Source organism: Cervus elaphus, chromosome 22 (assembly GCF_910594005.1).
Source record: "Cervus elaphus chromosome 22, mCerEla1.1, whole genome shotgun sequence".
Lineage (NCBI taxonomy): Eukaryota > Metazoa > Chordata > Mammalia > Artiodactyla > Cervidae > Cervus > Cervus elaphus.
Window position 1 is genome coordinate 3277103 of NC_057836.1, and position 26061 is coordinate 3303163.

Consider the following 26061-nt stretch of genomic DNA (forward strand, 5'->3'; position numbering starts at 1 on the left):
CGAGGGCGTTTGAACTTCCCTGTGAATCTCTCTGCCTTGGGATGGAGCGCTGCCACTCCACGGGGCTCCTGGTGCGGCCGCGTGCTCTGTCCTATGTCACATTCACACACAGCACATTCCTGCCGGGCAGCTTCTCCTGGATTTTACGGATGAAGAGGCCGAGCCTCAGGAGTGCGGATGAAGAGGCCGAGCCTCAGGAGTGTGAGAGACCGGCCCAGCTAGTGGCTGAACCGGCGTGTGAAGCGTGGTGGGTCCGATTTCAGCCGCTGTGCCCGGGTGCCATGGCCTCCTTCAGGCCGCAGCGGCCACGTGGACACCGAATGCACCCCACCCGTCTGGGGCGTCTGGGTGGGGGACTCGCGTTGCCAGGCCTTCAGTGTTGGCATCCTCGGCCAGCTGTCATTATGGTTTCCGGCCCCCAGATTCTGGGTTTTGTGCACTTTGGGTCAGCTTGCTTTCCCGAACTCCTCACTTGCACAGCGGCCCGCCTCTTTCCTAAAATGGTGGTTGCTTCCCTCTCGCAAACCCTGAGGGCCCTCGTGTATGGGTTCACCCAGAGCTTTCCTGAGTGGTGTGTGAGGGATGGGTACCCCCTCCCTGGAGAGGCTGGCGCTATCGGAGCCCTGCTCCCCCCACCCCGTGCCACCCACCACCCTGGAGGCCCTGGGTCAGCTGCTGCAGCTCGGGGGGCTCCTCATAACCGCTCCCCAAGAGGAGCCAGGCCCGAGACAGGTGACCCCATGGCCGAGGGCAGACGGTAGCCAGTCCAGGGGACGTTTCAGAGTGGCGGCGCCCAGCCCCGCCGCAGTCCCAAGTGTGCCTGTGTGCGGGGTAGATGGTGGCCTGGCGGGGGAGGGAAGGGGGGAGGGCTGTGCAGAAGCCGAGTGGACTGAGACCACCTCAGAAGAAGGACCGAGGGGGGCCCGGGGCTGGGGCCACCGTGGGCAGCGGGCGCGGCCGCCTCGTCTGACCTGCGCAGCTTCTCCAGCGTCGCTCCTGTTTCCAGAAGGGAAAACACGGGAGTTGTGAGTGGGTTGCGATGGACAGTATGTCATGTACACAAGGGAGCCGGGGTTTAATCCAGTTCCAGGCTTCCTCCTCGGTGGGGGGCTCCGAGCAAAGGTAGGACCAAGAACCGGGAGGCAGCGCCTTCTGGACCCCGCGAGGGCTGCTCTCTTAAGGAAGCTGTGAGGCTCCCCAGCACCAGCCCAGTCGGAAGTGGGGCCGACTGAAAACAGGAAACGCGGACCAGCCTTCTCACGGTGGCTCGGGCTAGCTGAGCCTGAAACAGGCTGAAACTGTACCCGAGTGTACCCCAGGGCCACGCAAAACACGCTCAGAGAGACTCTGGAAGCGTTCCTTTGGAGTTGGGGCTGGGACGTGCACGCATGTGTGTGTGTGTGTGTGTTGGCAGCATAGGGTGGAGGTGGGGCTATGCCTACCCTCCTCCAGCAGCTTCCCTCTCCCACCGAGGATGCCCCAGGTTGCTGGGAAGCTCCTTAGACAGGTTACCGTTGTATTTACAGTCCAACACCCCTGCGCCATGCTCATGAAAACATAGGCAAGCCACGGATACTTAAAACTATTTTTTTTTCTGCTTATGAAGGTAATTCATGTTGGTTTAATAAAATCCAGAAAACACAGAAAAGCACACAGGAAAAGAATCACCCGCAGCCTTAACCTCCAAGAGTTAAATAATATTTGGTGTTGGTCTCTATGTAAGTGTGCGTATTACTGTTTACTCTCTTAAAACATGATTTTTTTTCACATTAGCTTTATTGAGGTGTAATTTGCATACAATGAAACTCATGCGTTTTAAGGATGTAATTTGGTGAATTTGCCATTTTTTAACATCTAGCCTAAGGAAAAAAGACTAGTATTTAAGAAACTGTGTTTTATACTTTAGGAGATTTATTTTCTGTGTGTTTGTTAAGGTACTGATGGCAGGTTTTTTTGCTTTCTGTCCCCGACCTAGTTTATTTATCCTCTCAACTGGTCTAGAGTTTTGCACAGCAGACGTTTCTAGAGAACCTAGTTGCTCTCTGCCTTTCGCGTGCAGTTTTGTGAACATGTGGGTGGGTCCGGGGTAAGGTGGCCTTGGGCGTCCTTGGTGGCTCAGATGGTAAAGAATCTGCCTGCAATGAAGAAGACCCCTGGGTCAGGAAGATCCCCTGGAGAAGGGCATGGCAACCCACTCTGGTATTGTTGCCTGGAGAGTCCCCATGGACCAAGGAGCCTGGTGGGCTACAGTCCACGGGGTCTCAGAGAGTCGGGCACGGCTGAGCGACTGGGCACACGAGCTGGCTTCACTTTCGGGATCTTATCTCGCCCTCCTGAGCGCAGCGCCCTGTGCGTTCTCCTCCCGACTCACCTTCCGCCCCAGTTTCTCCTGAGCCCTGGTTCCGAGTTTCTGGCACGGCCCACAGGAGACAGCCAGCCGGCTCCCGGGTCTGTGAGCCCCGGCCGTGTCGGGGCTCCGCGCGCTCCCCTCCCGTGTGGTTCTCGTTAAGCCCCAGGCCGGCTCAGGTGCCTCCTGCAGCCCTGCCTCCAGGCTTGCCTTGTCCATCCTTGCTCACTGTATCCCCTCCCTCGAGCACGTTCTGATGGGTGACCCCAAGGTTAGTGGATGGAAGTTTGGAAAGCACCGTGAAGCCCGTCTAATATAGCCCCAAAGCCCCTGGCTAGGCACCCTCCCCCCCGACCGCCTCCTGGGATGCTTGCCCTTCTAGAAGATTCCTTCACATGCTGGGCAGCTTGCCAACTAGCTTGCAAGCTGCCTGTGCCTGCCTCACTTTCAGGGCTTCTCGGCTCCAGCCTCCTTGACTCCTGAGGCCCCCGCTGAGCCAGACCGGAGTCCCCACACGACAGCCCTCCTCTCCCCCCGGCCCTCCCCCCACCCCTGTGTTCAGATCTCACCTCTGCTCAAGGCCCACTCTGCTGGCACCTGGCCCTTCCCTCATCTTTCTTTGGATATGTTTGTTTGTCCAGCTGTCTGTCCCTCTATGCCAGCTGTTTCCTTCTGCTTTGTGTTACGGGTTTTCCCTGTTTTCTTTTGTAGGACTATCTGCCTTATCTCCGCTGTGCTCTCTCGGGGCAGAATCCAGCGTGGGAAGGACTCCCTTCCTTGTTTCTCCTCCCTGTTTTCCCGGAGGGCCTCACGTGTCTGTGTGCACAGCAGGTGCTGACCGAGCGCCGTGTGAGTGGCTGGCTGAGGGAGGCAGGGTCCGGCCCGCCCCTGGCTGCGTGGAGAGTGGCCGCCAGCTGGGGACTGTGCCCCGGCCGCGGGGGGATGACTGTGCCACTGGTGGAGAGCGTGGGGGCGAAGTGGCTGCTTGCTGTCCAAGCGTCTTTACTTTTCTCTGGAGGAGTGAGTTTAAAACCATTGGGAGGGGCTGGGAAGCTGAATGGTTTGGGTAGAACCCACAAATCCTACAGAATCCCCTAAACCGTTCACAGCACACGTCCTATAGCCCTGTGCTTCAGTGTCTCCTGATACTTCTTACTTACGCCCAGTGATGAGGTCAGAAGTACTTCAGATGATATCAGATTATGTTAAACCAGCAACCTGCAGAGTTAGATAGGAATCTCAGGATATTTGAATAGGAAATAAATGGCTATCTTGTTTACCTATTTCAGAAAAAAAAATCTCCTTCCAGATTTGCATATGACTCACTTATCGGAAGAGACATACAGGCTTTTGTGGTTTTGAAAAGCAGCTGTCAGAAAAACAGCCGTCCTGCCTGCCCTCCGTCTCTCTAGGCACCTGCCTCAGCTATGGTCAGATTAGATGGCTTCAGAGCAGCTGAATGTGGTCATAAATAGCGTAATTACGCTGAGATAATTCCCAGGCTAACTTTTATTTGTTACTCCAAAGTAGGTCAGCAGATGTTTCCTTAAGAAGTCAGATGGCAGAGCTTCCCAAGTGGCTCGGTGATAAAGAATCCGCCTGCCGGTGCAGGAGACTCAGGTTCGATCCCTGGTCCGGGAAGATCGTACAAGCGCAGAGCAACTGCGCATGTGCACCGCCGCTGAGCCCATGCTCCGCAGTGGGAGGGGCCTCCACAGTGAGGGACCCACACCCCGCAGCTGGAGGAAAGCCCCTACGTCAGCAAGGACCCAGCACAGCCAGAGATCAGATCGGTGGATAAATAATTAAAAAAAAAAAAAAAGCCAGATTGCAAATACTTCAGGCTTTGTGGGTCTCAGCCACTCAGTTCTGCTGCGTTAGTGCAAAAGCTGCTGCAGGCAGCATGTGAGTGAATGCACGGGGCTTCGTGCCAATCAACCTTTATTTACAGAAGGGGGCAGCATGCTGCATTTGGCCTGCAGTTTGCCGACCCTGCTGTAAACCATTATTCATCACCGCGTTTTCCTGCTCCCTCGTTTGGCGCGTACACATTCAGGATGGCCAAGCCTTCGTTCTGGATCGGCTCTTTCCGTTGTGTAGTGCCCGTCTCCATCTGACTGTTCTGTTTGTTCCAGAGTCCACTTTATGGGGTGACAGGGCCACGCCTGCTCCGCGCGTCTTTTCTGTCCTTTTACTTCCAACCTGCTCACACCCTTAGATTTGAAGTGAGTTTCTTTAGACTCCGTAGGGTTGGCTCATGTTTTTCAATCACCTAGGCCAGTCTGTGTCTTTTAAATGTAAACATATTAGGCCTTAAATCTGCCATTTAATTTTTTGTTTTTTAGTTTTCATTTCTCTGCTTTTTCCTGCCTTCCTGCGAATTCCTTAAAAATCTGTTTATAGGCTTCCATATTGATTTGTCTGTACGTCGTCACCTGTTTTTAAATCAGCTGTTTGTGGTGGTAAAAGGTCCTTGCTGTTTTTCTGTGCAGCTCTGTGTATGGCCCACGGTGTTGGTTTGTGTGTATGAGTCTCATCCCAGTCTAGCAGGGATTTTGTCATTTTACCGCTTTGAGGAAGTGCAGAAACCTCCCCTCTCTCGGCATCACTTTACTCTCCCATTTTATAGTAAAATTGTCTTAATTATTTCCTCCACATGCATTTGGAACCACATTAGTGTTATAGCTGTATCTTCAACCCTCAAACATAATTTAGGAAAGTCAGGAAGAGAAGGAAATACTGTTGTGATTTCACGTATCTTTACTTACTGTATTCTTTCTTCTGTTTTCATTTCTCTTTCAGGGAATCTTGTTTTATCATTTCTACTTCTTGTATCTGTTCTTTTAGGACAGGTCTGCTGGCAATAAGACTGTTAGTTTTTCTTCATCTGAGAATGTCTTGATTTCTCCTTTAATCCCCAAAGGATATTTTTGCTGGGTATAAGATTCTTTTCTTTTCAGCCCTGGAAAAACATTGTGCTGCTTGCTTCTGCCTTCCATGATTTCTGAGGAGAAATCCACTGTCATTCAAAATCCTTTCCCCTGTAGGTGAGGTGGTGTTTCTCTTTGACTGTTAATTTTAATATTTTTTTCATTGTGCTTGATTTTTGGAATCCAGACTTTGATGTGTCTTGGACTGGATTTCTTTGAATTAGTGATATTTGAAGTTTTGTCAAAACTTTAGGGAAGTTTTCAGCCGTTATTTTTTGAGCGCTTTTTCATCCCCTCTCCTTCTCTACTTCTGGGCTCCAGCGACACATGTTAGATCCTCTGCTGTGATTCCACAGGCCCTGAGGCCTGTTCAGTGTTTTGTTTTTTTAAATTATTTTCCTCTGTTGCTCAATTTGAGTAATTTCTCTTGTCGCATCTTCCAGTTAGTTCACTGATTTTCCTCTGTCTCCATGCTATTGTTGAGTCCACCCATTTGTTTTCTGTTTTGGTTATTGTATTTTTTCAGTTCTAAAATTTTCATTTGGTTCTTCTTTGTAATCGTCTATTTCTTTGCTGAGACTTTTTTCTTCACTGAGTCTTTATATGTCTTCATTTAAGTGTGTAGTCGTTTGTGAAGCATTTTCATCATGGCAGCTTTAAAATCCTTGTCAGATAATCCCAACATCTTTGTCATGTCAGTTGTGGCATCAAGCAATTGTCTTTTTTCCCTCTCATTTTGAGATCTTCCTGGTTCCTGGCATGGTGATTGATTTTCGATTGAAGCCTGGACATTTCTGTCTTACGTATGAAAATTTGGATCTTATTTAACTTTCCTCTTTTAGCTGACTTTCTCTGACACTGTGCCGTCAGGGAGGAGGGGTACTAGTTACTGCCAGATCGGGGAAGAATTCCAGGTTTCCCTCGACCTCATCAGCAGCCAAGGGGGGTGCTCCCCATTGCTGCAGGGTGAACCCCCACTTGGCCTCCATTGAGACCTCCTGGCTGGCAGGGTAGGGATGCCCCGTGACTGCTCCATGGAGGGCGGCTGGAGGTTGGTGGTGGTGCAAGTTCTGACTCCCCTTGGTCCCCTGACACCAGCCCAGCGAGGAAGGTGAGGGGCCCCCCACTCGGGCTGGGAGGAGGCCGAAGTCCTCTGAGCCCTGTGGGGTGTGAGGCTCGCCAGCCGCTGGCTGGGATGAAAGTGCTGGTTTCCCTCACGCCACCCTGGGGGGAGTGTCAGGTGCCTCCTCCCACCCGGGGGGTAGAGGTCTAGACTTTGCAGGCGGGGGTGGGGGGGCCAGGTTTTCTGGGTGTTTGCTGGAGGAGGGCAGCTCTTGTCCAGAAGCTTCTCGTCTCACTGGGCTCTCCCGCTCCTGGTCCTTTGGCCAGCGAGAGCGACCTTGGTTGGAGGTTTTTGTTTGTACCCGTTGGCATTTCCAGTTGCTGAAGTCTTCAAATCTGAGGTAACGTGAGGCAGGAAGAAACCCAGAGAACTCTCCGCCGTCTTTCCTGCCCCTGAGGGCCCCAGTCAGCTTCCTCCTTCCACCCGCCCTCCAGAGTCTCCCAGCATTGCTGTCACATGGGACTCCAGGGAGGAGCAGTCTCGCCCTTCATCTCAGAGCAGAGGCCCCTGCGCTGTCTTTAAAACATTTTTCCTCCCCGTTACTCAGAGCGGGTTATTCCTGCTGAGCTGTGGGGCTTCGCTGACTTTGCTCTGCCACAGCCGCTCCACTCCTGATCCCAGCTGGTGGCTGTTTCATTTCACATGTTGTCCTTCCAGTTCTAAGTTTTCCATTTGGTTCCTTCCGGTCGCCTCTCTTTGTCCCGGGAACTTCTGCCCTTCCGTTCACTTTAGGAGCGTTCAGAGCAGCGCCTCACGGGGCCTGGCTCTAACGACCACACTTAAGTTTGTGTCTGATGCTCAGATGCCTGGGGCGTCCCGGGGTGGGGCGTCTGCTGCCTGGCTTTCCCCCGGGCCTCTCAGGGTCGCCCAGTTCTTGGAGTGCTGGTTAATTTTGCAGGCTGGGTGTTTTTGATATTACGTTGTGAGTCCCCTGGAGGATTTTCTTTTCTTAGGCGGGTGCTCAGCCTGGTTGTACACAGATGGCAGGGGGTGGGAGGGGGCTTCCACATCAGTCCAGCTCTTAAGGCCTCCCTGGTGTTGGTCACTCGGGTGAGGCTGGCACCAGGAGCTGACAGACTCGGCAGTTCAGCTCCCAAGGCCCCTCTGCACGGCCCATGTGTTCAGCTCGCGAAGGCCGAGAGGGAGCCGGCACGTGTCCGTCCACCACAGAGCCAGGACGCCCTCCCAGCCCTGCCGGCAGCGCTCTGGCTCCTCTGGACGGAGGGGCGGGCTTTCTTTCTCTGCATCCAGCAGGCTTGGGTTGCCCAGGTGGCGCTCGTGGTAAAGAACCCGCCTGCAGGTGCAGTAGACGTGAGAGGATCCCCTGGAGGGGGGCACGGCAGCCTGCTCCAGTGTTCCTGCCTGGAGAAGCCCATGGACAGAGGAGCCTGGCCGGCTACAGTCCAGGGGGTCACAGAGTGGGACACGCTGAAGCGACTTAGCACACACACATCCAGCGTGCAGTTCCAGACCTCAGGCTGCCCTTGGAGCAGAGGTGGAAGTGAAAGTGAAAGTCGCTCAGTCATGACCCCAAGGACTGTACAGTCCATGGAACTCTCCAGGCCAGAATACTGGCGTGGGGAGCCGTTCCCTTCTCCAGGGGATCTTCCCAACCCAGGGATCGAACCCAGGTCTCCCGCATTGCAGGCGGATTCTTTACCAGCTGAGCCACCAGGGAAACCCCAGAGGTTTGAGATAGAGGTGGAGACAAAGGGATGGAGGCAAAGGGAAGGGCCTGTGAGGGCAGCTCCTTCTGCGGGGTCGCCGCTCCGGCCAGCTGGCCTGCTGCTGTCTGCTTTGGGCTCCTCAGTTAACTGTCTGCCTCCCGTCTTGCCCAGACCTCTTGGTCCCAGTCAGCGGGGAGAGGGTGGCCGCAGGCGGCCCTGGAGTCTTGGGCTAGTCCCGCTGATGCCGGCGCTCTCGAACCTGCCGTGCTGGTTGCCGCCTCACGCGGGCGATCTTGGCCGCCGTAAGGGAGCTGTCCTCGAGTTGCCCCATTTCCGAGACGGCAGTCGGAGCCAGATGGGGGCTCTTCTAGAGCCTGGACCCCGAGATGCTGGGGTGTGCCCCCTGCGAGGACACAGGTTCTGGGGATCCTCTCAGCGGTCCCCACTGCCTCCCCTGGCGGGGGTGGGGAGAGCAGGGATCTTGGCGCAGGAGTCAGGGGTTGCGCCTCAGCGGCCAGGGGGTGCTGCGCAGGCCTCCAAGCTCTCAGTCCCCGACCACTAGGCTGGGGCGCTTCCCCGGGGTGGCCTGTGCTCGGAGGAGCGCAGGGCTATGCAGGTGGAGTTGGGGACCGGCCGCGTCCTGTGTGTGCAAACGCAGCTCCGCAGGGGTGAGGTCTGCCGGGCAAGGGTCGTTGCAGCCTGTCCCTGGAACCCATGGCCCGGGGACCCACAGAGAAGCCTGTCCCGAGCAGGTGCGGCAGCAGCGTTTCCTGAAAGGCCCGGTCCCGTCCTGTCGCGGGCGCTGATGCAGAAAAGCCCTGGGGGGTGGCTGGGCCACCTGAGCCCGACGCTGGGCCCGGAGGCAACCTGGCCCCCGCCCACCGCCGTCCGGGTGGGTGTGCGCTGTGGGGTGGGCGGCTGCGCGCCCGGCCAGCCGGGACCTTGTAAGAGAAGCGACCCTCAGATGGTGGGGACGTTTCTGCTCCAGGTCGCAGCTCTGAAGCCCCCAGTGTCCGCGGGTCACGGCCAGCGCTGGGAAGGGCAGGACGGAGCCGAGACTGGCGTTGCAGCCGCCCCGGGAGCCTCTCCTGGGCAGCCTCTCCCCCTGCCTCGTCCGTGGTGCCTCTGGAACGCGCGGCCCCTCGGCCCCCACCCACGAGGGAGGGTGACCACCTGTCACACCAGCGAGGTCACACTCCCTGGGGACGGGGAAGGGAGGCCAGAGAACCGAGTCTCTTGTCGGCAGAAGCCTTGAGGCTTCCAGCCCAGGTTTGGTTACAAAATTTCGGTCCATTTCTGGAAAGGACTGTGTTACAGGAGAAGAGTGTTTAGAGTTGTTAACAATGATAATATTTGCTAATGGCTTGTACTAATGGCCCTAAGAAATAGATTGCTTTGTTATTAGAAGAAAAATTAATGCTGGACTGAAAGGCGCAGAGAGAGGCACCTTCAAGTTTGGCCGAAGGACCTGAAAGTGAAGAACTGGGGGCGGATCTCAGTCTCTGAGTCGCCAGGCGTTGGTCACTGAGCCGCGTTCCTGGAGAAATGAAAATCACTCACAGCGTGACTTTATGCAGGCTTCCCAGGGGGCCCAGTGGGAAAGAGTCAGCCTGCCAACGCAGGCGACCTGGGTTCAATCCCTGAGTCGGGAAGATCCCCTGGAGGAGGACATGGCAACCCACTCCAGTCTTCTTGCCTGGAAAATCCCATGGACAGAGGAGCCTGGCGGGCTGCAGTCCGTGGGGTCACAAGGAGTCGGACATGACTGAAGCGACTTAGCACACACGCATGATTTTATGCAAGGTGCAAAACCTAACAAAATTACCTACCCCGATATACTATTGATAAGGATGGTCTTGTAAATGAAAGCTTACGTCCTTCAACTTAATATTAAAGATATCCCAACCGTTTGCTGTACGTGGCTGCTTGATTATTGTTATTTTTTTAAAGTCTTTTTCTTTACCGACTTCTGAGTGGCTCTGTGGATGTTCACGTCCACACTTGGTTGCCAGTCCCGCATGCTGCAGTCGGGGGGCATGGCTGTGGGTGAGGGGACGCCTCGCTTCAGTGTGTATGTGGTGTGTGTGCGTCTGGGTGTGTGTCTGTGTGTCCAGGTGTGATGTGTGTGTATCCGGTGTGTGTGGGGGGCGGGTAGCAAGGGTGGGGACCAGTGGCTTGGCTGAGGGACAGCAGAGGTCCCCTGTGAGAGTGTGGCCAGAGCACACTTACTTAACATCCAAGCAAGTTCTTTGTGATTGTACATTCCAGTAAAGCCTTATAAATTCATCCTTTACTTCTCTTGTGATTTGTAGTGTATTAGATAAGTTGTAGAATTCATCGTCAATGAACAAAAATGACCAAAATGAGGGTCGTAGCTGGACATTAGGTTTTCAAGAGGTCTAATAATGTAGAAAAAAAAAATCAAAGATGTATTCAAACGAGAGTTTTTTTCCAATTTTATGAAAAAGCTGCCTCTTCTTTGTCTTCTTTTATTTTGAATTTGCTTAGTTTTTACAGCATTGCAAAAGTTGATACCACTGAAGATTTCCATTTTAAACTTAAAAAATGCGATCCTAAACTGCACTTCAATCACACAAATCCTAAACTTCAGCACTGGGCCACGTGCAGTTTAACCCCCCAGGGCAGGAGGGCGGCAGGGAGAAGCACCTCCGGTGAGCGAGTGGTGGTTCTGTCTGCTGGGCTTGTCGTCCGCTCCTGCCCTGCGTCCTCCAGCGGGTGATGAGTCGTGACCGCATCACTCACGTTTACTCTTGGGACACAAATGGTTCTTTCTGCACGTCCAGCTGTTTTCTTTCTAAACACTTTTATCACGGAGGTAGTACATGCTGTTCCGTGGAAAGATGGTCTTATCCTTAATAAACAGTAGCTCTATCGTTCTTTGTTTTATGACCAAGTTGCCTAAAGAGCTGTTTCTCAAAATCTGTAATGTCTGTAGAGAGTAGTTAAACAGTTTGCTTCTGTTGGATTCCACATTGAGTCTTCTTAAGACCGGGAGAAGTGAAGCCGCACTGGGATGAGGACAGAGGACACTCAGGGTGGATGTCTTCAGCGTCCCCGCGGTGTGCACCAGCAGAGCCCACTGCCCACGCAGGAAGACCAGGTGAAGGCGTGTCTGAGCACGTCCGGCGCTGCCCGCTGGGCATCTGGGAGATGGCACAGAGTGCGTTCTGTTAGCTCACCCGAGACTTTCTCTCTTAAATGTTCAAGGCCCTTCAGGCTGTGACGGAACAAAAGTTCTCACAGCCTTGCGGACTGTCCCTCAGATCGCGAGCATCCTTTCCAAGTACCAGTGTCAGGGGCTGCCTTGTGGCATTGGGTCAAAGTGTCCCCCCCAAGCGCGATGGTAAAGTACCTGTCCAGTAGGGACCTTGCTAGCGTTGCTAGTCACCCAGTCGTGTCCGACTCTTTGCCACCCCATGGACTGCAGCCCGCAGGCTCCTCTGTCCACGGGATTCTCCAGGCAAGAACACTGGAGTGGGCTGCCATTTCCTCCTCCAGGGGATCTTACCGACCCCGGGATCGAACCCGGGTCTCCTGCACTGCAGGCAGACGCTTTACTCTCTGAGCCACCGGGGAAGCCCAGGAACCTTGCTGCCTGTGGTTTTAAACTCTGGAGACTTGTGAGTTCCGAGCTGTGGCAGGGAGTTCTTGGGAAGCCATGGGTTTGAGACGACAGGAGAATATTTTCGCGGCGGTTGCGTCCAAGCCCTCTTGCTGTGCGTTGGTTTCCGCGGTGGTTCTGTGGCTGGCTCCGCCACGGCTGGCTCACGAGGGTGTGCGGGGAGCCCAGGTCGGGGGCCGGGGCAAGAGTTTGGCAGGGCGGGTCAGAGCTGGGGGTGCAGCTGAAGGCCCGTGTGTCCTGTAGGACCCGGGGGACGGCTCTGCCTGGAGCGAGCCGTGGCAGAGGGTGTTCGTCGGTCCGTGACTCCTCAGCTGCACGGCACACGGGCACACATCACGCACACGCAGACACGCGCAGAGTCGGGAGGGAGCTCCCACGGGGCCGGGGGCCGAGCGGGAGGGACGTCTGTGCCATCGGACAGGCGGGGGTGTCGGGGTGACACGGGGGTTTGAGTCGGATCCGCTGCACCTGCCTCCATGATTAAGGTGGTTTCACGACCGCACATCCTCCGGGCAGCGCAGAGCGTAAACAGCACAACGTGTGCCCGGGTGTCTCCCGGAGGCTTGGCGTCAGCCGTGTCTGGTCCCAGCGCCTCGGCTGAGACGAGACAGGACCTCTGACTGTTCAGCTGGGCCCGCGCGAGGGTCCGCTCAGAGACTTTTATTTTATTGAAGGATGATTGCTTTACAGACTTCTGCTGTTTTCTCTCACACCTCAACGTGAATCAGCCTCAGGTATACATACATCCCCTCCCTTCTGCAGCCCCCTCCCCACCCCACCCTCTAGGCTGATACAGAGCCCCTGTTTGAGTTTCCTGAGCCGTACAGCCAGTTCCCGTTGGCTGTCTATTTGACATACGGTGATGTAAGTGCCCGTGTTGCTCTCTGCATACATCCCACCCTCTCCTCCCCTCTCCCCACGTCCATAAGTCTATTCTCTATGTCTGTTTCTCCACTGTTGCCCTGTAAATAAATTCTTCAGTACCATTTTTCTAGATTCCATATATATGCATTAGAATGCGGTATTTCTCTTTCTGACTCACTTCACTCTCTATAATAGGTTCTAGGTTCAGCCACCTCATCAGAAACTGACTCAAATGCGTTCTTTTTTGTGGCTGAGTAATATTCCATTGTGTGTATGTACCACAACTTCTTTATCCATTCATCTGTCGTTGGGCATCTAGGTTGCTTCCAGGTTGTAGCTATAGTAAATAGTGCTGCCGTGAACAGTGGGATACATGTGTCTTTTTCAATTTTGGTTTCCTCAGGGTATATGCCTAGGAGTGGGATTGCTGGGTCATATGGTGGCTTTATTCCTAATTTTTAAGGAAGCTCCATACTGTCTCCCACAGTGGCTGTACGCTCAGCGACCTATTATCATCACAGGGCCAAACACTCTGCCCTCGGGGGAGCAGAGCGCCTCCGTTTCTGACCCAGTGGAGGCCGGCGCCCGGTTACCCAGTGCACGGTGATGGACTTTCCCCCACGCTCCCCGCACCCTGGAGGCCCTGCGGCTCTGTCCCCCGGGGACCCCAGCCCCTGGCCTTCGGGGAGGCGTGCCTGAGGCTTGCTCTTCATGCTGTCCTGGAGCGCAGCTGCCTCGGGAGGAAAGCCTCTCTCTGCTGCCAAGCTTGGCTCACTGCGCACCCAGCAGGACGGCCTGGTGAGGTCCTCTGTCCCTCGAGCCCCGGGGTCTCACAGTGGCAGGGCTGTGACCCGATGTGGGCACTGCCAGCCTGCACGCTTGCTGAGTCGCTTCTGTCGTGTCCACCTCTTTGCGACCCTGTGGACTGTAGCCCACCAGGCCCCTCTGTCCATGGAATTTCCCGGGCAAGAGTACTGGAATGGGTTGCCATTTCCTCCTCCAGGGGATCTTCCCGACCCAGGGATCAAACTCACATCTCCTGCATCTCCTGCCAGCCTGGGAGGTCACTGAATCCGAGCTCCCAGAGCCTAGAGCTGAGCAGGGGGCTCCTGCCTGGGTTGGGTAGCCTTGGGGGTCTTCTGCCTCTTGAGTGGTCTTATCCAAGCGTGAAAGGAGGTGGAGGGAGCCCTGGCCCTCCTCCCCCGGCTCGGTCCCCGAGAGGACAGAGGACTGGCTCGTGGTAGGGGGCAGTCTCCGTCTGCCTGACCCAGTCGCGGGCGCCCCCTGCACTGTTTGTCCCCGGGGTGGCCGTTGCCACAGGCGGAGTCCTTTTCTTCATCTCAGGAAATTAAAAAAATCACCCTGAGAATGTCACTTTGCTTTAGTGATTTAGTCCAGCAGAGGTTTTAGAAAGGCTGCCAGTAAGACTGCCGTCCCAACAAGGCTGCTTGACTTGGCTGAACTGTGGTTGAAAATCTTTGACTTCTGCTGTAGGTGTGTGTGTTGGGGGGGGCGGGGGCGGCGATTATCCAGAGTTAAAAAAATCCTTGTTTGATCAGAGCAGGTGTTGGCACTGGGCTTGGAGCCTCAGCTTGCTCCCTGCTTCATGTTTTGAGAAGGGTCGCTAAGCCCACCAGCCCTGGAGGCAGTGGGAGACGCTGGCCGACCTCTGGCAGAACCGGGGCGGTGGGCAGGGGGCGGCGTGAGTGGCCGGACCCCAGGGGTGCTGCTGAAACCCTCCAGTGACGGACGGCCCCACCACGAAGAGGTGCTGGGGTGGGGGCGGGGGAGCCCTGGGCCAGGGAGGCGCCCAGGGAATCAAGCGTCCATTCCAGATCCTTCTGTTCAGAAGTTTGTTTGAAAGGGGACATTGGGTTGTGACTTTATAAAAGGAGAGGGGACGCCCAGGAGCCTCGGCCAGTGATCCTGCGGAAGGGCACAGCCGGCCAGTGACCACGAGGGTGCCTCCTGCTGCAGTAGGAACAGCTCGGGGAGCGCCATCTGGGCGTGGATGCCGCCCGGGTGGGGTGGGGGGCGCTGCTTGGGGAAGGCGCAGCGGCCAGCGTGGGCGCCGGGCCCTTTGTCCACCCAGCGAGTCTGGTGCTGGCCTCGATTTGGTTCCGTCTGGTCTGAAAGCAACTCCAGCGCCTTGTGTCACTTACCCTTTCACGGAAGACTTTGGACTTTTTATCTAATCTTGTATGCAGTGCAGGATTATGCGGAATGCAAGCCAGGGGAGAGAAATGCTAGTAAGTGCAGAAAAGGAAAGTGTTCCCAGTTCCCACCATCAGCTCTCTGCGGGTGTGCCGCCCGGGTCTGTCTCTAGGCGTGAGTGGCCATTCCCACGTGTGTGTCCACACGACGGGCACTGCTGAGGCCGGAGGCGCCTCCGCGCCGGCGCAGGCAGGATGACCCGGGGACCACGTGCCACTTTCCCTGACCGTGCCCGTGACTGATTCTTGGAGCCACATGCAGCCAGCAGCACCGGAGACAAGTGACAGGCTCTGAGCGGGTCATCCCGCCAGCCATGCATGACTTAGGACCGACCTCTCCCAGGCTCTCGAGGCCCCCTCAGTGGAGAGGACGGTTTTGAAGACGAGGGTGTGACACGGACCTGCAAACATGAAGCGACACGCAGCAGGCTCCGAGGCCCCGGGGCAGCAGGCGAGTGAGGCGGGAAGGGACCTGCCGTCTGTGCCAGACCCCTCCCTCCTCGCCCCGACCAGGTGGCTTCCACAGCCCCTGCCGGTTTCCGCTGCCGGCCCACGTGTCATCGGGAGGTTCGGGCCGAACTCTCGGCCCAGCAGACGGAGGGGCCGAGGGAGCCGGGTGGGACCGGCCTCTGTTCCAAGCCCGTCACTCACCAAGTCCTGCTTTTTGATTGCCGCCCTGCCAGCCACGCTTCCCAGGTGGCTCAGTGATAAAGAATTCGCCTGCCACAGCAGCAGATGTGGGTTCCATCCCTGGGTCGGGAAGATCCCCTGGAGAAGGAAATGGCAGCCCACTGCAGCATTCCTGCCTGGGAAATCCCACGGACAGAGGCATCCGGTGGGATCCAGTCCTTGGGGTCACAAAGAGCTGGACATAACCTAGCGCCTTAACAATAACAGCAGCCCCCAGCACAGGCTCACCCAGGACGGCCTCTATCCGGATCCTGGATTCTGGGCTTGTCCTTCCTCGATCAAGCAAGATGTAGATAGTGGGTTGTTTTTGTTTTTTTTCCAGATCCCCATGATCTCTATCCCTTTTTAGAGAAAATAGTTCTGTTTGTCACCGCGTCTGTTAACATGTACAAGCGGTGCACGTGTAAAAGATTGTATCCTGCTGACGTGGTGTTGTTTTTCTTCTCACCCAAGCAGCAGATAAAGCTGTGGGTGAGCTGAGTGTAGCAGAAGATGGCGAGAGTCAGCCTGGAATTTTTCCCTGTTGGGGTGTTAGAGCCCCCCACCCCACCCCAGTGAAAGCACCTCAGTCTCAGGCCCTCTGCGAGGCTCCACCCCCAAATGCCCCTGCCCCACCTTCTCTCCCGGGCAGCCCCCTCCCAGCCTCCTCTGGTCTGACCGCTGGCAGGCCGGGGGCAGATAACCCTCGGGAGCAGGGGGTACAAGAGTGGTCACAGCTTCGGAGAGTTAGAGCCTGGGAGGGGGCCCTGGGTGGAGGCTCTACTGGGTCGGGTCTGCCCAGCTAGCTTCCAGCTCTTCTGCAAGAGTGTCCGTTTCCTGCCCCACCCCAGCACCTCTGACCCTGGGGACACCCCGCTCTCGGAACTTCGAAGCGTCTGAGCTGGTTCTTGTAACTTGATTTCCTTAGGCCACTAGGCCACAGGTGATGCAAGGTCATCCCAAGTGTCCCAGTGCCGTCCTTTCATTTAGCTCTTGCGGGTCTCTGAGCCAGCCCAGGGCCGCGAGGAGTCGCCGTGTGCCTCTGCGTGCAGGTGGACGGGGACCTGCTTCGCCGGCGGGCTTGGGGGACGTAGCCTGTTCTTGCTGGGGGCTTGACCTGCAGCCGCCCTGCTTCCAGGTCCTGTCCTTGGCGAGGTCTTTCTGGGCCCCGTGTTGGGTTATAGGCTGTCACCTCGCACTTCCCACGGCTGTGTTTGCGTCCTTAGCTGAGGCCCGTGGTGACGACTGGGTCTCCAGTCGAGGGTGTTCCGTGCTGTCCTCCCCCGCCCACCCAGGTGCCCCCTTCCTCCTCCTGCACCCGAGTGGGTGGTTGGACCCCGAGCCCCCTGCTGTCCCCAGCTTGGTGTGGCCCTGACCCACTGCACACTGCGGTCCTGGTCTGTCCCGGGCCGCCTTCCCACTTCATTTCTGAGCAGACTGAACCACAGGTGCTGGGGCATGAGCACCTTTCCCCGGGTTCGGCACGGGAGCCGGCCTCAGAAGTCGCAGCCCACTTCGGTCCCTGTGGACGAAACACCCCGTCTTCAGATGGCATGGACTGGGGTCCCAGCCTTATTTAGCGCTGAGGCTTAAGATGACACGGAGCTTGTCCTCTGCCTTTGCGGCGCCTGCTGAATTGAATGCAGGGCGCCCCAGCGCTGTGGAGCCGCTCTCCTGCCGTCCAGGTGAGTCCTGTGACCTGGTATCTTTGCAGATGCCTGCTCTGTGCCTGTTTCCGAGATCATCACCGTTGAGGAGACGGACGTTAACGGGAAGCAGTACACCAGCGGAAAATGGCAGAAAATGGAAAAGCCGTACGCGTTCACAGGTGACGTGCCCGAAAGTCCTCGCAGCTCCAGGCAGCTCACGTGAAAGAGAACTTCCTTGTCATTCGCTTCCCGGACTCACTGTGTCCTTGGTTTATCTTTATAGAAAGGTCCTTATGTCATTTTTCCAAGCTCCGGTTTTTTTAATTTTTTATTGAGGTACAGTGGTTTATAGCCTGTGTTCATCTCTGCTGTAGAGCAAAGTGGACCAGTTGTGCACATCCAAGCTCTATTTTTAATGTCTTGTTCATCTTTTTTATTTCTTTATTTTTTTTTTTTCACAAGGGTTAAAAGAACTGAGGGGTAGGATCTCTTTCCTCACATACGCTGGAGGGACGAACCAGTCAGGACAGGGGCGCGTGGGGGAGCCGGGTGTGGCCCGGGGTCGCGTGCGGGGCCGCGCTCACGCCTGTGTTCTCCGCACAGTGCACCGCGTGCGGAGGGCCCGGCGGCGCCGCTGGAGGTGGGCGCAGGTGACGTTCTGGTGCCCGGAGGAGCGGCTGTACCACCTGTGGCTGCAGACCCTGCGGGAGCTGCTGGAGGCGCTGAGTACGTGCCTGCTTGCGCTCAGCGCAGAGGCGGGCGTGGCGAGACGCTGTGACTGCTGAACACCCTGCTGGTTAGAGGACCGCGCAGGGGGGGTGCCCGCAGCCTGGCCCCCGGGCGCCGGCGCCTTCACTTACGGACGCCAGGCTGGGGCAGGCCCCTTGGTGTGGGCCTGGGTTTCTTCTCCTGGGAAGTGGGGTGGTGAGACCTGAGCTCAAGGTGGACAGAGGACTAAACCGGGTGCCCGGGGGGCGCAGCTGTGTCCACGTGGGGGTGTCTGAGCTGTGAATTACTGCTGGGTAATGAGGGTCCGTCTGTCCCACTCAAAAAACAGTAGGTGTCAGCTCGTTTTGTACCTGGAACACCCATGTTGTTTGAGTATATATATTTTTTGAATTGAAGAATAGTTGATTTACAGTTTAGTTCAGTTCAGTCACTCAGTCGTGTCCGACTCTGCGACCCCATGAACCACAGCACGCCAGGCCTCCGTGTCCATCACCAACTCCCAGAGTCCACCCAAACCCATGTCCATTAAGTCGGTGATGCCATCCAACCAGCTCATCCTCTGTCGTCCTCTTCTCCCCCTGCCTGCAATCAGGGTCTTTTCCAGTGAGTCAGCTCTTCCCATCAGGTGGCCAGAGTACTGGAGTTTCAGCTTCAACATCAGTCCCTCCAGTGAAGACCCAGGACTGATCTCCTTTAGGATGGACTGGTTGGATCTCCTTGCAGTCCCAGGGACTCTCAAGAGTCTTCTCCAACACCACAGTTCAAAAGCATTTGATTTACAAAGTTGATTTACAATGTTGTGTTCATTTCTGTTATACAGCTCAGTGACTTAGTTATGTGTGTGTGTGTGTGTGTACGTATATTTTCCTTCAGATTCTTTTCCATTATGGTTTATAACACAATACTGAATATGGTTCCCCTGGGCCATGCAGTAGGAGCTTACTGTTTATCACCCTTTATATGCTATTTTGCTAATCTGTTGTGGGTATAGTCTTAAAACACAGTCTCAAAAACTCAGTACAAACTTCAACCACCGAAAAGAAAGCATGTGTTTAGGTTGATTTTCTATCATTTAAAATTAATTTGGCATCTAGATCTAAAAAGTGAATTTTAATGTATTAGAAGACAGCATTTCCCACGTAGCAGCTTCAGAGCGGCTTCCTGGCTTGGAAAAAGCACGTCTTTGGCTTCACATCTGGGCAGCGGGACTTGGTCTCTGCATTTCACCCTCTAATTCTGCTCGACGGGACGAGTGTCTACTACCCGCCGTCTGACCAGTGTGTCCTGACCTGCCCCCGAGTCTCAGACCGTGGGCGCTCGGTCCGCTGCTCGTCCAGCTGGACCTCTGGACGAGTCCGAACGCGTCCCCTCACTGTGACTTACACGCTGCTGTTGTTCTGCAGCATCGAGACCGAAGCACTTACTGGTGTTCATCAACCCGCTCGGAGGGAAAGGACAGGGCAAGAGGATCTACGAGAAGAAGGTGGCCCCGCTGTTCACACTGGCCTCCATCACCACTGACATCATCGGTAAGGCATGAGGTCTCTGCGCGGTGTGCAGAAGTGAGACTGGGAACGATCCAGGGAAGGTTTTCGCTGGATGAGACTCTGTGTGTGTGTGTGGCCATACCATGCCGCTCGTGGGATCTCAGTTCCCTGAGCTTGAATCTTGACCCTTGGCTGTGGAAGTGCAGAGTCTTAACCACTGGACCGCCAGGGAATTCCCTGTCTAAGAGTCTTTCAACAAAATAGAATGTCGGGGTTTTGGCATGCCAGAATGAGAAGAATGCAAAGTAAAGAGCGTAGACTGTTCCAGCAAACGGTTAGCATATAAATCCCTCAAGAAAAACACTACAAGGGAAAAGGACAAAGACCACAGACAGAAAGTTCTTTCAGGAGATGCAAGCAGTTAGAAATCGTTTCTCCGATGAGTGGCATTTTAAGAAACACGTGCGATGCCACACTTGTGGCGCTGAGTTTCAGAGCAAGTTCTCAATGCCGGGAGGCTGTTAGGAGACAGTGCCTCTTGTTCAGAGCCTCAGAGGTTTTGTATAAACTTATTAAAGGGCCCCTCGGCAGTGCGGGTCAAGAGTCTTCGGGTTTTTTTAACTTTCCAAGGGGAAACCATCAGCTGTGCAGAGAGAGAGGTATGCAAACGTCTGTTGCCTCATTTTTATAAAAGCGAAACACTGGAAACTGCTGATGACCCAAACAAGAAACATGGATAACATTGTGGTGAATCTGGAGGAATAGTTTGTAGTTCTTTAAAATGGTCTTTACAAGGAAACGTTAATGATAAAAAGGGGGTTGTGATAAGATGCTGGGGGAGAAAGGACACAAAATCGTGTGCACAAGAGAGTTTTAAAAATTATATTGAGTAAACAGACTGCGGATTGACATTTTCTACATTTGGCATTCTAAAATTTACAAAGTCTTCTGGCTGCTAAGGGGAAACTATGAAATAAAAAATGTAACCTCTTCCCCCCACAATCGTTATTGGTTGGCAATTAAGTGCCAATAACCGGACGTCTTACCCGCGGAGTGTATTCTGGGAGGTCGTGCTCCCCGAGGCCGGCTCCATCCCTCGATGTGAAGGGGATTTGGGGAAGACTAAGGAGGATTACTTACAGCCAACCCACCTGAGGATTTTACAGGACCTCATTTTAAAGTGGTTTAACCCGCCTTCACTTTAAACGGATTCTCAGACTTGCGTGTAAACGCTACAACCCCATGTTGTTTCTCCCGCAGTAACTGAACGTGCCAACCACGCCAGGGAGAGCCTGTATGAGCTCAGCATAGACAAGTACGACGGGTGAGTGAGCGTCCCACCGCTGCTCTCAGTCCGGTCCTCACCGGCCCGTTCCCCCCCTCTCTCTTGCACCCTCCCTGCTCCCTCCCTCCCTCTGGAAGAAACTTGCTTCCCCTGCAACCTGGGCAAAGCCGGAATGTGCAGAGGACCCTGCGTTCCTCTGTTCCTCAGAGGACCGCCGTGGAAGTTTGGTTTCCCTTCTGTCTCACTGCCTCATACAGAAATCTTTTCATTTGAAGGTGATCCCCTCTTGTCCTTAAATCTGTGTGTGTATGCCCTAAAATCGAGGATGTCCTTCAGAGCTACAATGCGGGCATCACTGCCCAGGAGATGGGCCCTGACACAGACTGTGTCAGCACACACCGTAACCCGTGTGCTGTCCTGACCCAGTCCTGCCCGCGCCCCGTTAGTTCCCTAAAGCAGAAAAGCCCTGCGGCAGGCGTGGCCTTCAGACGCAGGGCCGTGTCTCTCCGGCCTCCTGTAACCCCGCGCGGGTCCTCGGCCTTCCTGGTGGGGCCGACTGTGGAGAACCGGCCAGTAACTGCCGCCCATCCCTTGGTTTGGGGCCCGAGGCTTCCTCGGTCGGGACCCGGGTGTGCGTTTCCGGCTGCGATGGCGCAGGGGTGCAGGGCTGGTCCCTGTGTCCCACAGCAGGAGGGGCCGGCCCCGGCCGGAGTCTGCGTCTCTGCTGTCCCTGTCCACTGGTCAGCTCCTGCAGGCCGGCCTCCTCTGCCTCGGGCACAGCTGTCCCCGTGCCCAGCACAGGGCTGGCACGTGGCCAGGGCCTGGTGGATGAGCAGAGAGCGGGGAAAGGTGGTGAGGAGACGGGAAGCTCACACGCTGCACCCCTATGGGCGCAGGAGTGTTGGTTGAGACCCACGTGGCGAATAGCAAGGAGGTGGTATTGGACCCTGGAGGCCGCCAGGGCTTATAGGTCCTGGGCAGGAGCGGCTGGACGCTGGCAGAGAGCACGGGACAGGGGGATGCTCTCCAGGACGTCTGGGGGAGAATCAGCTAGTCCCCATGACCAGATCCTCACCAAGCGTCACCCAGCAGTGAGATGGGCTGACGCAGGTTTCGAAGTCCATGCAGCCAAACGGGGGGCGGGGGTAGGGTGGGGCGTGAGTCAGTCGGGCTGAGGGCCCGGCCAGTCCGGTCACAAGAAGGCTCAGGGCACCGGGTGGCCAGCGTCTGTCCGACCCTGGTCCCTGTCTCTCCAGCTATGTGACCAGGGCCGTCAGCACCGTCTCTGCTGGTGCTTGGCGTCCTGAGTGTCACTGCTCCGGGTCCCAGGGCCCCGAGAAGGCTCTCGGGTCCCCAGTGGGCAACTGTGGCCCTGGGGACGTCAGGCAGCTTGAGGGTCAGCAGGTCCAGGGTCACACGGCAGGAGTGGGCCGTGGTGGGGGAGGGCCTGGGAGGGAGCCGTGTGTCACCTGCCAGAGGGTCCGAGCTCCTGGGGGCCTTGGTCAGGGGCTGGCAGGGGAAGAGGGGCCTGTGTGGGTCTTGCCCGCTTGCCTTTCAGCTGCGGGGCTGGAGGGCAGGGGCGTCCTCTGAGGCCTGGTTCCAGCCCCACCTTCACTTGGTCCCCCAGGCCCGGCCCTTCCCGGCCTCTCAGAGCCCAGCCTGTGGCTCCAGCGGGTCCGAAGGCTCCCCTCCGTAGACACAGGGGGTCTAACGCCATCTGGCGTGGGAGCAGGAGCAAAGTGGGTGGGTGGGGGCCGGCTGGCCCAGCAGCACAGGCAGGTGGGAGGGCCCTGGCTGGACCCTGGGGGAGCTGGGAGCCAGCGTCGGGTTTTGAGTCCGCCCCCTGTTCCGCCGGCAGCATCGTGTGTGTGGGCGGAGATGGCATGTTCAGCGAGGTCCTGCATGGCCTGGTGGGCAGGACGCAGAGGGACGCCGGTGTGGACCAGAACCAGCCGCGGGCCACGCTGGTACCCAGCCCACTCCGCATCGGCATCATCCCCGCGGGTAAGCCGCCCGATGCTGGGCTCTGTCCACTGGGGGCGGGGTCTGTCCACTGGGCGGGGCTGGACGTTGGGGTCTGTCTACTGGGGATGGGGTGGATGGGGGTCTGTCCACGGGGGGGGGGGGGCTGTCCACGGGGGGGGGGGTCTGTCCACTGGCGGTGGGGTGGATGGGGTCTGTTCACTCGGTAGGGGCCAGGCGTCCAGGTGTGTCCACTGGGCAGGGCCGGGTGTCGGGTCTCGCCCCGGGCATGCAGGCTGGTCGTCGGGGTGTGTCCTGGGTGCAGGCCCGGCGGGTCGCCCGTGTTTGCCTTCAGGCTCACTCCATTTCAGGCGTGCCCTTCTCCCCACGCACCTGACGCGGGGCCACGGCTGCGCGGGAAGGGGTGCTGTCTCCTCCCCGGGCCCCAGGTTCCCACCACGTGGTGGCTGTGGTCTGTGGTCTCAGAGAGCTGGCCGTTGGTGGGGGGTGGGCAGTGGGGGCCCGGAGCACAGTGGAGGAGAAGGGGAGCCCGGGGAGCAGGCGGCAGCCTGGAAGACGCGCCTGGTGCCTGGAGCCGGGGGCTGGGTGTCAGGGCGGGGGCCTCGGGGTGTAAGGTGGCTGGCTTGTCCCGAGTTGGCTGCCTCAGCGTGTTTCATGACTGGAAAAAGCACCTCGTTCTCTCGAAGAACCCACTGTAGTAAGGGGGTAGGGGTGAGGCTGGGGCTTTGCGTACATCTAACCGGGAGGGGACGCCCTCCCCGCCCTTGTCTGGGCCGCAGCAGCAGGGACCCTGGTGGGTCAGGCTCGGGTGTGAATGGTGCCGTCGCCCCGTCTTCTAGCTGAAGATGCTGGGGAGGTTGCACAGTCAGTCAGAGGATACGTATGTCTGTTATGAGTTTGTTACCAGCCATAAGCCATCAGTTTGCTTAGATTAACTATTAACACCTAAAGAGCCTTCACCCTGATCTCAAACTGGACCAGATTCTGTTGTTCTGAGAGATGACCAAGGCCGCCTGCGATCCAGCGCGTCTGTTCAGAACCATGGACCTGCAGCTCCATCCCACGTGCCTTAGGCTGAGGGATGTGTAGAATGTTCTGGGGCCTGTGGACACAGCGTCTGGACCCTGCCTGCGGCCAGAGCTTGCGTGCCTGTTAGCACGGTGACTGATGGGCCTCGGCTGGTCATGTGTTGTGCAAAATTTATTGTGCAATTCTGGGCACCGTCAGTTCACTTTGGGGAAGTCTAGACTAGGTTTTTCAGCTGTTCCACAGACTTGTCAAATTTCAGATTCAGCCCCGTCCCCAGCCTACTGAGTCAGGATCTTGGGGGTGGGGCAGGGCGCAGGAGTGTGCTATAAATAAGCACCTGGGAGATTATCTGCCCACTCAGGTGGTGACCCAATTAGAACCAGGACAGACCTAGGGAGGACCCATAGCATCACTGATCCAGGCGCTAGCTGGGTGCTCTGAGGTCACCTGCCCTTTACAGACGACCCAGGGCTGGGCTGGGCTGCGGCTCCGGGTCTCTCACGACTTACGGGTCCCTGGGCTGCTTCTGTGACCCTCACAAGCTGTCCTGTGTGCACTTCCCCGTGAGCCCCTTGGGTCTGGTGGTCTGGAGCCCCAGGGCTGCTGCTGATCTTCATAGCAGCCAGGCACTGCTGCAAGTCCTGACCGTCCCCCCAAGATCCCACCCCACCACACCCCACACAGGGCCCAGAAGAGGTCTCTAAAAGCTCTGTGAGGAGCTCACTGATAGTAGTCAAGGTCAGTCTCGGCATTCTTGATGACTCAACCTCAGTACTATGGTCTCCTGATGCAAAGAGCCGACTCACTGGAAAAGACCCTGATGCTGGGAAAGATTGACGGCAGGGAGAGAAGGGGACGACAGAGGATGAGATGGCTGGATGGCATCACCGACTCAATGGACATGAGTTTGAGTAAACTCTGGGAGTTGGTGATGGACAGGGAAGCCTGGCATGCTGCAGCCCACGGGGTTTCAAAGTGTTGGACACAACTGAGCGACTGAACACCAAACAGTAACAACCTCAGTAACTAATTTTGTAGATAAATTGTATTTACCCCGTACTTACTCCCAGTCTTTGGAAGAGAAGGAAGCGCTATTACTCCCCTACTTGGAGACACGTTAGGATCTTAAGTTCTTGCAGTGACGTTAAGGACCTCTCCCCCGTCTCAGGGTCGACGGACTGTGTGTGTTACTCGACAGTTGGCACAAATGACGCGGAGACTTCGGCTCTGCACATCATCGTGGGTAGGTGCCCCGTCAGCGCCACGCCCAGCGTGCGGGACCCCAGGGCTGCAGGCGCACGCGGGTGTCCGTCTGTCTCGCCATGCGGGCGCCCTGGCCCGTCCGCCCGCGGGGCCCTGTCTGCCGCCCTCCCCTGCCGCCATCCGGCTCGTCCAGCTGGGTGACCTTGAGAAACACAAGCACTGCTCAGACCCTCCAGGGCCCTCACCCAGCCTTGGGGCGCCTAGTACCCGTGCCCTGGCCGGCTCTCCCCGCAGCCCCTGCACTGGCCAAGTGCCTCTCCCGCCCCCGCCCCGCCTGTCTGGAGCCCTGCTCTCAGCCTTCTTTCCTGCTCGGGACTCGGCCCCTTATCATCCTGGGGGGACAGACCCCCCCCCCACTCCACTAGACAGCGAGCCTCCTGGCCCTGTTGTTGTTCCCTCCCCACAGAAAAGCTTTCCAAGCCCCTTTTGGGAATCTGAGGCAGGCCCCCGGCCCCGGGAGCCATTCGGGGCCGGGCTGGGGGCGGCTCGCACGCGCCTCTCTCTGCAGGGGACTCGCTGTCCATGGACGTGTCGGCTGTGCACCACAACAGCACACTCCTGCGGTACTCCGTGTCCCTGCTGGGCTACGGCTTCTACGGGGACATCATCAAGGACAGCGAGAAGAAGCGGTGGATGGGCCTCATCAGATATGACTTCTCAGGTAGCCCGGCTCCCGCCCTCCCGGGCGCCCCCAGCCCCTGTCTCCTCGCTCTCCCTGGGGCGCGGGTCCGCGGGTCCCCAGGTACAGGGCCAAGGGGAGGTCGACTGACTCCAGGCCGGATGAACCAGTGAGGGCCGGCAGTTGCAGGGCGTGTGCAGCACCAGCTTTCGGCGTTTAAATGCAGAGCGAAGTGAAAGGCACTCAGTCCTGTCCGACTCTTTGTGACCCCATGAACTGTACAGTCCACGGAATCCTCCAGGCCAGAATACTGGAGTGGGTGGCCTTTCCCTTCTCCAGGGGATCTTCCCAGCCCAGGGATGGACCCCAGGTCTCCCGCATTGCAGGCGGATTCTTTACGAGCTGAGCTATCAGGGAAGCCCCAGTGCAGAAGGGAGCTTGAAAGGATAAAGAGGTCAGAGTCTGACGCTCTTGTGGCCAAGGCGAACGCCCTGGCCGTATTTACTAAGTTATTTATTTTTATTTTTTGGCTGCACCAGGGGTCTTTCGGGATCTTAGTTC

General features: G+C 56.8%; 1 protein-coding gene across 1 annotated transcript in view; it reads left to right on the forward strand.

Annotated features, from left to right (window-relative positions):
• The window catches only part of CERK (ceramide kinase), a 52300-nt gene that overhangs the window by 17140 nt on the left and 9099 nt on the right, over positions 1-26061 (forward strand). Inside the window, exons 11-17 of the mRNA XM_043882307.1 lie at positions 17171-17284; positions 17709-17831; positions 19238-19363; positions 20582-20645; positions 22465-22610; positions 24787-24861; positions 25390-25542. Coding sequence (XP_043738242.1) covers positions 17171-17284; positions 17709-17831; positions 19238-19363; positions 20582-20645; positions 22465-22610; positions 24787-24861; positions 25390-25542 — 801 coding nt within the window. The remainder of the gene's footprint in view (positions 1-17170; positions 17285-17708; positions 17832-19237; positions 19364-20581; positions 20646-22464; positions 22611-24786; positions 24862-25389; positions 25543-26061) is intronic.